Below are 12,931 nucleotides of genomic sequence, written 5' to 3' on the forward strand. Positions count from 1 at the left end.
ACAGGAGTTTTCATCTGGCTTTAGCAAGTCCATATCTCTATTTCCTGTTACATATACTGTCAGTGAGTCCCTAAACTGCTTCTCCTGGTTGTGACAATTTCCCTTTGCATTTCTATTTGTTCAGTCTGATGTCAAGTATGTGATATTTTGGAAAGAATGTATAGATCTTCTCCTGTTTTCCCAGTGGTTTGGGCCACCTGTCCCTAGCTAGAGCACAACTGAATAAAGCCTGCTGGGTCCCCTTTCACCTGGCACTTCACTCTTCAGCACTTGTTGTGTCCTCTGGGACTCTTATATGAATCACAGGTTGTACAGCCTTAAAATAATTTGTCTGTGAAACTCGTTTGATTCGTTGCCTCGTTGAAAGAGAAGTTTCTTCTGCTTGTCAGTTTTAGTTGAACTCATTTTAATCACCAGAGAAGCTTAATATGAAAATAAATTTAATTCTAATAAAGATGAGTTATGTTTTATATTGCAGAGTTGAAAGCATGGTTATAAAGGGGTAACATATGCAAAAGACAAATCTAAATTGAGTTAATAAGAGAAATCTGTCATAGCTGTTCTGCTGCCTTTAGGTTAGCTAGAGGCCTGGGGAACTAGCTTCATTTTCTCTAGGAATGCTTAAAGAAGATCATTCTCCATGTTTTTCTCCCTTCCTTTCCTACAACTGGGAAACAACTTTTCTCCACCCTGGTTGTTTTTGCAATTTGAATGCAGCACTGTAAAAAAACCCCTGCAAAACAGTGATAGTTCCTTATGAAGCATGTTTCAGAAGAGGTGTAAGCCACGAACACATCTAAATGAGCTTAGTTTATGGTTTGTTTCAGCTTTTAATAGAAATAGCATTTGATAGTATTAATGATCTATGGAACAAGATTCCTCCATCACACACACACAAACTCATGAAGGCAGGGTCACATTCACCAGTTCTCCCTACTGTAGAATATTCTCTGTTAAACAAGGTACTGTGACCAGAATGTGGGGGATTTTAATTATTTTCAATGTAAATGGTCTCACCTGCTTCACAGCAGTTTTTCTGTACCCATTATGTGTGAAGAATATGTTCTTTCTGTTCTTTGAATGTCCATTGTCCAGAAAACACAGAAAGCTTCTCGACTGAACTGTATGCACAGAGATAAATCTAAATGAAGGTAGAAGGAAAACTACTTGCATGTTAAAATGAATGAACTCTATCGTCAAACTTTTCTTTGCCTTAAAGATATTTGAGTAACTTATTGAAGACCTTGAAGTATATTACTTCAGGCTCAATAATTAATTTATCAATGGTTAATGCTCTTGCAGTAAATCTACTAGATAAACTCACCAGAGCTGGCCTGGTAATAATTGTTGAATAAATTACTTTGCATAATAATTCTTTTTTCATCAATTAATTTATTTGAATAAAGATTATTATTTTTTTTCCCCACAGTTTTGGTACTTTTGTCTTCCACATTTCAAATCTTTCAGCATAGGTTTTCATTATGGAAAAAGAAACTTAAGGAACGGTTTCAATTGTGATTATTTATGCATAGATGTAATTTTAATATACGAGAACAACAAAGGCTATATTCATGAATATAGAATAAATTTACTTTCTAGAAAATCCTGACTTTGCATCCTTGGGATCACACCCCTTTAACATTGTAAATCTACAAAGGAAAGATCATTTAAAATGTGATAAACTGTAATTTTAGCATTACTGGCCACTGTGAGATTTGGCAATTTTTTCCAGTGATCTGTGAGTTACATATTGAAGATTCTTGAAAAATCTGTGAAATGTTTGGCTGCATAACATTATTATAATCTACTGACTTTTAAATTTTTTTGTTGATTGAACTAATTTTAATTATGAATGACGTTTTTCAGGTCATGTCATGGAAGCTGCTGAGCATTATGAAGCATTTTATCAGCTAACAGAGGGATCATCATGGACGGATGAGACAGGCCATACTTACAATTTACTGGCATGTGAGCATCTCTGGAGAATTTATACATTACTAGCAGACAAAATGCTAGAAAATAAAGAACACCAAGAGGCCATCACAACACTAATAAAAGCTTTAAAGATGGCAAAAGAAGGTAGGTGGAAAATAATGCTTTCCTATCCCTTTATTCTCTGTGAATGTCATGATGTTCCCAAGAGTAAAGTAGAAATTGTAAAGTGTTTGGGTGATTATTTCCTGTGAAATTCAAAGACAAATGCTATCAATACACTTGCAGATCTCACTAAGGCAGAAATGCCTTCCTGCTGACAGCAAAGAAACTTTTAGATTCCTCAAAGCTTTATCTCTAAACAAACCTGACAATCTTGTGGGAATAATAATGTAAAACTGTGAACCCATAATCAGAAAGTGAGGTCACTGATGGAAGCTTAGGTCACTGATTTTGATTGGCTAGTCACTGTTGATTTGGCAATTTTTGAGTGATATTATCTGCCAGAAAATGACCTTTTCTCTCTACATAGTTATTTAGTACTTGCAAAACACCAGTTTTCTTCTTCTGAATATCTTAATGTACATAAATACTCTGAAACCTGAAGTAACAAACTAGAGAATCAGAGAATAGCGGAGGTAGGAAGAGAGACCTCTGGAAATCATCAGGCTGGCTAGAGCAGTCTGCCCAGGACTAGATCAAGTCAAGATTTTAGTATTTCCACAGCTGGAGCCTCCATAACCACTCTGGGAAACACTTTCCACTGTTCAAACACCCTCGCAATTACAAAGTGTTTTGTTGAGTTCAGATAGAATTCCATTTTGTACCTTTTGCTTCTTGCCCTGTCACTGAGCACCACAGAGAAGAGCCTGGTTTCCTCTGCTTTACTTATGCCAAAGAGGTACTGATAAGATCACCCCGAGCCTTCTCTCCTGTGGTCTCAACAGTTCCAGTTCCCTCAGCCACTCCTCCTAGGAGAGATGCTCCCAGTCCCTCAGTCATCTCTGCAGCCCTTTGCTGAACTCACTCCGCTATGTCCCTCTCTCTCTTGTGCTGGGGGGCCCAGAATGGGACACAGCACTCCTGGGGTCAGCACACCCATGTGAAGTAGTGGCAAAGGATCACCCCCTCCATAACCTGCTTGAAATGCTCTGCCTGATGCAGCCTGGCATCCCGTTGGTCGGTTCTGCCATGAACGGGCATTGCTGCCTCGTGGACTTGCTGTCCACTGGGAAACCAATGTCCTTCTCTGCCGAGGTCCTTTCCACCCGGTCAGCTCACAGCCTGAGCTGGTGCCTGGAGTTGTCCTGCCCCAGGTGCAAGACTGTGCATTTCCCTTTCCTGAACTTCATAAGGCTGCCAAAGTCCCTCTGAATGGCAGCACAACCACCTGCCTTCTGGATCAACCCTTCCTCCCCAGCTTTGTATTGTCCGCAACATGCTGAGGATGCACTTGGTCGCCCCATCTGGGTCATTAATGAAGATACTAGTCAGTATTGGTACCAGTATTGATCCCTGAGTACTCCACTAGTGGCTGGCCTTCCACTAGACTTCATGCTGCTGCTTACACCCTGTTAAAGGCCAGCAGCTCCTCTACTTTCACTTTACCTCCCTGTCTATCTAAGTGATCCTTCGTCAGAACCCATATGAAGATGTTATGGGAGATGGTGTCAGAAGCCTTGCTAAAATTGAGACAAGATTATCCACTCTTTTACCTTCATCCATCAAGCCTTTCATCTTATCATAGAAAGCTATCAGGTTGGTGAAGCACAAATTTCCTGTTTGAAATCCGTGGTGACTGCTCCTGATGCTGTCTTGTTCTGAGTAATGGTTCTGTGAAGCTTTGCCCATTTTGTGTGGATAGGTTTAGGACTGGGGGAATTAGAATAGCATTTGTATGCTACATGTATTGTGAGATGCTGATCAGCTAGAAATACTGTGCTCTGGAGCATTTTTTACATATGAGAGGAATGGAAAAAAGAAAACAAATCTTGCCAGTTAACTTTATGAAAACACACATATTTTTCCTGATTTTTTGGGGTGAAGCTTAATAATGCTTGTTTCTCAAAAGATACTGTTAATGGTCCACTTCTACAGAATTACTTTTTCTGGATGATTTTCCTATATGATTATTGGAGGGCTTCTCAGAAGTAAGATAGCAGTTTTCCAATAGTAACCTTTTTCCATGCACAGCAATTCAAGAGCCTTTCATGGTATTCCTTAAGGGGCATATTTTGCATATGAATTGCACATACAATTAATATATAATATTAATTCAATATTTATAACCAGATACATTAGATACATTTTTTAATTTAATAATGTATGCCCAACATTAATCTGTTTCCGAGTCTTTGAGTAATAGTTGGGATAGATAGAATTAAAATATCAAATAGGGCCAAAAAAATTTAAAATATTTTCCAAATTTTAAAATAAACTTTACCACAAATGAATATGTGACCATAAAGGTAGATAGTATAACATAGCATTCCATAGAAAAGTATAAAATGTATTCAGTGAAACAAAGAAATAAAAAGAAATACCTTTATTAGGCCTATAGATACTCTTGGATAAAATGGAACAAGCTGGAAAAAATGAACAAGCTTTTGGGCATCCAATCCTGTGTGAATTTTGCTGTTTATTATTTTTAAAAGTGCTAGCAAATTATTTCTGTTTCAGGGGATTTTATTCTATAGTCTTTGACTTCACTAACTCTAAAGAACCAAAATTTCTTATCTTGCCTTATCTCACAAAGGATAATATTTTAAAACACCATTTGAAATTTAAATGCTTTTCTGTTGTAATTTTGGGGAAATAAACTGAACAGGACTTGGGGGGCAAGGATTCAATTCTTTCCACACTGAATGTTTAATTTGTGAACTATATGATTGTATTTGGCTGTTTTTTTCTTTTAGTTAAATCATTAAATAATCTATTTTTGGTTTATGTACATTTTAGTAGATCTGTTCCGTTAGTTGCCTGTTTAGAACTTTTCTCTTGGGAGAACGTACCCAAATACTGAGAATGCCAATACAATCAAGCAGCTGAAGAAGGATACACGTACCCAATAACTTCTCCATTTCTTTCAGCTGCATCTGTTGATCAAGTACAAGCTTTCAGCTTTTTTTATAACTGTTGTGTCTAATACATGCTTAAATCACAGCTGGAGTAAAACTGCTGCTGCTAATATTTACTCTAGTAGCTATAAGAATTGTTGGTGAAATTTCCCATCAACAACTTCTTATTGCTAGTGAAAACTGCTGGAAATTAAGAGATTGTCAAAATGGATCTGATGTCTTCCACAACTTACTTTGACCAGGCAGATGTTCCAGTACCATTACTTCAACTCAAGCATTTTCAATAGTTCGTAAGACATGTATAAAATATCACTATGCACAGTATAGTTAGTGGTTTTCTCTTTAAATTTTAGAACTTCTTTCTGAGGAGTTCTCCAGTCCTCATTCCAGAGCCATACTGGGTACGAGATGCCATCTCTAATGTCCATTCTGTCCTTCTGTGGTTATGTATTTTGTGAATTAGAATTAGATATTACCCACTTCAGACTCTCAAACTATTCCTGAACGAGGAAGAAAGTATTTTACATCCCTAGCAACTTTGAACATTATTCTTCTGCAAAACTGTATTTTTGTACCCTTTGGCCTTATTAAGCCTTTTAAGGGATACTGAATACTGGGGGAAAAAATGAGGTTTTTGATTTACAGGCTTTTAATAATTTTAAGTAACTTATTAAGTGCTGCAGATAGAGCACTGCTGTGGCCTCAGCAATTGCTATCAGTCAGAGAGTTCCAGAACTAGATGTAGGCTTCTATGTGTTTGGACAGAAAGAATTAGTCTGACAATTGTAAGCAGGTGATCTCCCTTTTCATTGCAACTATATTAATTTATGCATTTTACAAACTACCCTGATATGCAGTTATGCTTCAGGTTGATTTTTCACTGTTCAATGTGTTCAATGAAGTAGACTGATATTGAGCAAAAGAAAGATTTTTGGCTATTTTTAATGTAATTTTATCTACAAGTTTTTTAAATGGATGCTTATGTTCTGGAGGGAAATTTCTGAATATAGTGTGATATCGTAAGAACTTCTATAATTAATGTATATTTATTTCAGTGTTGAATTGATGTTTTTCTATTGAGGCTAAAATAGCTAAAAAAGACCAGCAAGCAGTTTGTTAGATCAGTATCAGTGAAACAAAACCTGGCATGGAAAAGTGTGATGTACCTCAGTTAGCAACTGCCTGTGCAGAATTTTCTAGAACTACTACTTGCAAGAAGAACCTACCTAATTTTTAGCTATTTTAGCCTATATTAGCTCGTAAAATATCCATGAGAAGAAGAGAGATAAAACTGGTCTGCTGATGGTTCTCTCATGGTGTTTCACTAAGGTTCACGTTAGCAAAGTGTGTGGATCAACATGTATTTTGTGTTTATATATTAGGGTGTATTACATACCTGTAGCTACTTTTTATTTTGAGTGATTTTCTAAAGTGAAGACACTAGGACTATTATTGAACACTCAGTGACAGAGAACATTTCAACATGTTAATTAGATTTTACTTCTTTACTGAAAGATATTTTCTCTGACTTTGCTGAACCTTCTTGTTGAACTTTGTCTCTTTTTAATTACCACTGGATATTTTTTGATAGAGATAAATGGCAGGAGTAAGGAGAAGGAAAAATTCACTACAGTATTTTAACATCTGTATAGTATATAAGAACCTGCAAGAACTGTCTGCACTCATGTCATTTAGTTCAGCTTATGTTGGTAACTGTAACTTTAATCCTTTCTTTAGCAGGTAATGTGAAGATGGAAGGAGAAGCTGCATATTGCTTGAGTTTGGCATATCATTTTTCTGGAGAACAACAGGCAGCATTATCAGTAAGTTTATTTTAAAGTTGCTTTAGCTTTCTCAGTGCCTTTCTCTGCCTCCTTGGCATCTTAGGCATTTGGAGAGTGGAAAAGACTTGGAGAGACTTGGCTCACAGACCTTTTATATCGAGTTCTGTAGGCAGGGATCCACGTGGCTTAAGCACTTCTAATTCCAGTAGATTCCAGAACTGATGGAGTCCAGGTTTTCATACTTGGATCTGTAGAAATAATATAAATTGGCAATTCAGGTTATATGTGACTAGCTTTCCTTTTCCTGTATATATGCATATATAAATCAGTTTTTATTTAGATAGGGTCTTGTAAAAACACCTTTTTTTTGCAGATTAGTTTGATACAGTGTATTTTTGAGCAACAATGAAAAATGCATCGATTCACATGTTGAGTTTGTCAGAACATCAGGAATTTAGAAGAAGTATGAATTGCTTTTGGTATGAAAAACTGTAATGATGATGCAATACCTTTTGTTGATACTTGAGTTCAAACTACTGTTCTCTTGTTTCCCTTGAGCTTTAACAATTCTAAGACAATGAGAGTTCTACATGTGGAATTCTTGTCTGGAAGGAGGGTTTCTCTAATTCCTCATAGATTCAGTGTGAAAGGAAAGATAAACAGCAACTTGATTTGTTTGTGCCAGCCATCAGAGAAGTCACAGTCCTCCATGATCCTCTTAGAAATACTCTGTGGATATTTAATTTGTTTGAATATTTTGTCCTTGATTATTGCAATTAATCAGCTGGAAAATTATTATTTCTATTTGTTCCTTTAACTGCAGAGTGACTCAGTGTTCTATTAGTGAGCATGATTTATAGAGATCATTCATTGTGGGTATTTGTTACAATGGTTTATTTTTTTTTCAGAAATAGACCACTAGAAATCACAAATGAGTTCAGCATACATTTCAATACAATAGTTGCAACACCAATGAGAATATGATATTTTATCTCTCCCAAGAATACAGTATGATAGTCTAGACTAGAATTTTTTGTACTGCAGTTTATCTGCAGTTTTTTGACTGACAAGTGTGTTGGCATTCTTGCCTGAACAACTTTTCTGTTAATTTTCTGAGAGTCACAATACAGTGTTTGAATTATGAAGATAAGCCAATGTGCTAAATAGAGAAGCCTGCATACATGCTTGATCTCTCCATCACAGGAGAAACTAATCAATGAACAGGACTGCACAGTCTCCTGGATATACAAAGGATCAAACTACCCTTGAAAGTGTCAAAAATATTAGGTGTCCTGGCATTATTTCCTCAGGATCAATTGTGTCTACATTTTATTGCTACTCCTTTCCCTTCATTGCTCCCCCATGTCTCCTGTCAAAAAGTTACAGCAATCATTTGCAAGTTCTATTTTTTTTTGTTGTATGCGGAATTTTTTTTAAAGGAGCTTCTGAAACCTTGAATTTTGTAATATACTGCTTGCTACTATTTATTTAAAATATATAAATAATAGGTTGTGCCTATTGTTTTTAGTCCTACAAACTCCCCTGACAGTTAAGGAAAGCAATGTGCAATTATGTTAAAAGGGCAAGAAGGTCTCTGTAGTACAAAACAAATGATACATTATGTTAAGAGTGTAAAATGTTATTTTAACAGTAATGAAACTACCAATACTTTTCTGTGTCAATAATATAGTGGCATTTCCTAATAGGACGGCATTTCCAATAATAATACATAAGAAACCTATCAAGTACTTTCATTCAGAAAATGCACTGGGACTTAGAAAAAGGGGTACAGTTTTATTTCTTGTTGTCCTATGATCAACACAGACAGCAATAAAGTGTCAGTGGTTGACAGTAGTGTAGAGCACAAGTTGTCTTCCCTCTCCAGTTGGAAATCATTGCCTAAGATTTACCCTTCTGTTCTCAGTTTAATGGTCTCTGTTTCCAAGGGGAGCTCAGATGCTTACGGAGATGAAATCATTGCATCCTGTTCCCAGAGGAGCACTGGTTATCATTACACATAACATGCAGACAATACTGCTTGGAGCCAGTTTGCCTCATGGTAATATGTAGTTCATCACCAGCTTCTGTAGCATGCTAAAGAGGTCTTGCCACACAGCTTGGGACTATTCGGGTGTAGACTCAGGGGTCTCAGCAGTTATTTCCCTGCTTTGCATCAGTTTTCATCTTCTTTATCCTTTTGTGCTGTGGTCCACCTCAGGCAGTCTCCTTCTAGGGGAATCTGAAAGGAGCAGCTGTTACAGACACCATTTCCTCCAATTGTTGCCACTTGGTTCCCTTTGCTCTTTAGCCTGCTGCTCCCTCCCCCAACGTGCACACTCAGTAGAATGCATATGAACTTGTTTCTCTTTCATTCATGTCTTCTAGCAGAGCGGAGAAGCATATGTTCAAAATAGTCATTATCTGATGCAGTAATTAAAGGTTGAAATGATTAAGCTGCAGCCTATTCTGTGAAAAAAAATATGCAGTCACTTTGTATCAAATGGACTAGTTTTGTTAGAGGAGGTTTTTTATTTTCTGGGCACTTGGTGTTTAATCTAACGTGATTTGATTTGGTGTATAATCTGTATAAATTAGTTTAATTTTATTTGATATATATGATTGATTTCAGTGGAGCCACTCAGATGTAAAAATATAAGTGTGTGCAAGTTTAAAAACCTGAGAACTAATTATGTTCAATAGCAGTGGGGTATGTTCATAATATTTTTCGTATCATCTGGTTTATAATCGAGCCTAATGGCTTTTCAACAAAATACTAATAGTTCACATTATATAGATTTTATCTTAAGCATTATAGATTTTGTCAGGGAGAGTTCTCCATCTAGGCTAATTTTAAAGTAAAAGTTACTCTTGTTTTTTCTTCACACTCATTATATAAGCTGGGTATTAAGTGAGATGCTTCTGTGTCATTAGAAATCTTGCAGAAGGTATTGTAATGCAATGCTTGATGTGGGAATGTATTTTTTTTAGACTGGGCTTTCAAGAATGCTTCAAAGTGTGGGGTATCATGGATTTTTTTTTCTTCCAATTAGAATTGCATCCCAAATCATTACTAAAAATCCAATCCTCATTCTTCATCTAAGTGTTAGGTTTTTTTCTAAGTATTCCTTTATTTTGGATATTGAATCCCATGTGTCATATATAGTACATATTTAAACAATGGAGGCAGTGTTCATGAGTACCTGAGATTCATGCCAAACTAAATGTGGTAATTTATGACATAATGCTATCTGCATGAATTGTCAGAATTACGATATACAAGCCACAGGCACAAAATTATCAAGAAAATTTATGAACTTACAAAGACATCTTCACATTCAAAATGACCCTATTAAAGTAATCAGAGGTGATTTATGGCCATAAACTTAATTTCTGAAAAATTCCGTGTCAAAACAACTGGAAATTTTGTCTCAACTCATGCAGCTAGAGAGAATGTAAGTGCAGCTGGAGTGCAGGTATTCTGAACTTAGTATGTACAGTATGTTTTATCTAATTGTATCTATTATATCCAGTTATATAGATTATGCCTGTATGTATATATGTATGGATTTGGTGAATCAAGGAGGAGCTTAGCAAGTAAAAGAACTCCAAAAGGTAGAGTGACTGTTATCCTCTTTTCTTCCAAACGTTGTGGAAGGTGGTTGAGAAGAATGAGCATCATTCCTGTGAGGTTTGCTTACTATTCTAGTGCTTTACTAGAAGGCTGAACTTCAAGATGTGTTTTTGTCAGTGTGTCTGTCTGGGTTTAGTTTTACTGTCTGGGTTTACTGTCACCGAGTTTAGGTTTAAGCTTTCATTACTGTTACCACAAAAAGAAACACTCAAATGGAGACTCACAATACACATTAAAAGATACTATTCAATGGAAATTATTTCAAACTTCTTTCTTTTAAATTAGCCAGATTTTCCTTTATTCATCTCAAAGTGATATTTAGCCATTAGTAAGGAAGTGTAACATTTTCAGCCTAGCAAATGGCATCATGTGCTTGAAAAAACATTTTGGCATACCAGTTTAAGAAAAGGTCTCATCCCTCCTAGAGGCTTCACTTTCATTGAAGTGATTTTTAAGTTGTTCTTAAGGCTGTGTTCATGCAGGAATTTAGTGTTTTTCATATCTGAGGAATGAAAAACCAGACAAAACTGAGTCACCTTTGAAGGTAGGTGCTTCTGATTGATGTTAATACTCACAGTGGATTATGTAAAGAGAAAGGTGTGAACCAATCCTGAAACTGGTTAAATTTCATGTTTCTGAAGGGTCCCACTGCTGCTGGACATTGGTGAAGATAGTACAAACAAAATTATGTGAGAAAGTTAGTATTGGGAGTGAACTTTGTCCTGACAAAATATACTGACTCAAATACTGAAGGAATTAAGAAACTAAAAATTATTTGTATTGAGAATCATAAAGAAGACCTGAAACTTCAGGAAAGAGGTGAATATCTGATCATTCAACTCATTTTTTTATGTTAATTTAGCACTTAATTCTTAAAGTAAAGGAAACATCTAACGTTTTTATTTGGATACGAAAGTTAACATTCTCTTAGTGAAGTAAGGATTTCTTCTGTTGGTTTAATTTAAATAATGTTTTTCCTATCTTAACCATTTTCTTGAAAACAACCAACCAGCCAAGCAAAAAAAAAAACCCCAGAAAAACAGGGAAAACGTTCTGAGTAGCCCTGAGATGCAGTAATGCTACTTTCCTTCCATACTTTTCTGTATACCACACAGATTTGCACCTTGGTGTTATGGTGTCCACTACATTTGCCTTGAAACATGGTATTGTTTTCCTTTTGAGTCTGTGGTTTAGATTGTATTTTGCTCGTTAATGGCATCAGAATAAATTCCCTTAGTAAACTGGATTTTTGTCAAGATAAATGTACCACAAGAATATCTTAAATGCAGTACCGTTGCAGAATTACAGTAGTCAAGTTATAAAAAAATTATAGAGCAGGAGAAACAAAAAATATTAAATATATAATCAATCTATTACCTGATTAAAAAATCAGAATACCACATTTTCTTGTTTTCTCATAGAAACAATGAAAATAAATGCACTGGTAACTTGTTGATATTAACCTTACTCTTCAGGAGTCTCATGTTCCATAGGAATGGCTGCCAAACACCATAAATGGGTGGATTTCCATCTCATCCATGACAATTTTCAATTTACTCATTCATACATCCCAAAAGAGTAAGACAACTGCAGTGAATTGCAGGTATGACTGCACGATCCATTAGATAAATCTATAGCACCTTTTCAGCATTTAGGATTATTTGGCCACTAGTGGTCTCAGGAATGTGCATACAAGTTGATGACAAAACATTTAAAACTCCAGTTTTGGGGGCTATGCCTGGAGGACATTGTTTTGTTTGTTTTTAGTTCCAAAACAGTACAAAAGTTGCTGGGGTTATGCATATTTCTAAGATTTATGCAGCCTCATTTAAAATACATATATTAAACATCCTGCATTTAGAAGTCATGCTATTTAACATATCAAATGTGGTTGCCCAAACTTCAAACTCTGTTTTTTGGTAAGATTTTTGACTCAGGATATCTGCTACAAAATGACAAGTTTTATTATTGCCTTACACACACACACACAAGCACTTGACATGCACAGGTACTTTCCATATGACTTTGCAAAGAACTGGAGGGGACTGCAGTGTAGCACCAGGAAAAGTATATTTACATAATAATAGATATTCCAAGATCAAGATTACTTGTATGATTCTGAATCATTTCCATGAAACTCTTGCTAGCTCTTATGTTTGAACTCAAAAGAAGCAAATTGTAATTGTCCCTTACTGGGGGTTCGCTCAGCTCTAATTTGTTGAAACATTGAGGACAAAGGCATAAAAATTCCTTAGGGAATAAAAGGGAATAAAAATATCTTTGCATCTATTTTCACCAAGGCATGGAGCCTTTGCTCAGGTCCTACCTTTTTGATTAAGTTGCTGGGATGGAACAACCTGCATATTCTCTGCCAGGTATGGCCAGTGCAGATGGCTCTTCCTTATGTTTTCCCAGGCAAGGTAGGAGCCAGACTGTGAACACAGCTATACACTCTGATTTGTGGGAAAGAAGGTCACAATTAGTCCACTTACCCCAACTGAGGTCTC

At 36.1% G+C, this 12,931-nt stretch overlaps 1 protein-coding gene across 9 annotated transcripts in view; it reads left to right on the forward strand.

Moving 5' to 3' along the window:
• TTC29 (tetratricopeptide repeat domain 29) overlaps positions 1 to 12,931 on the forward strand; it is a 380,444-nt gene that overhangs the window by 301,686 nt on the left and 65,827 nt on the right. For 8 of the 9 annotated variants that reach the window (XM_051790953.1, XM_051790955.1, XM_051790959.1 and 5 more), the window contains 2 exons: positions 1,867 to 2,079; positions 6,747 to 6,832. In XM_051790953.1, the coding sequence (XP_051646913.1) occupies positions 1,867 to 2,079; positions 6,747 to 6,832 (299 nt within the window). The remainder of the gene's footprint in view (positions 1 to 1,866; positions 2,080 to 6,746; positions 6,833 to 12,931) is intronic. The other variant, XM_051790951.1, reaches the window with a different exon arrangement.

Source organism: Manacus candei, unplaced genomic scaffold (assembly GCF_025592945.1).
Source record: "Manacus candei isolate 608988 ecotype Guabito, Panama unplaced genomic scaffold, ASM2559294v1 h1tg000028l, whole genome shotgun sequence".
NCBI lineage: Eukaryota > Metazoa > Chordata > Aves > Passeriformes > Pipridae > Manacus > Manacus candei.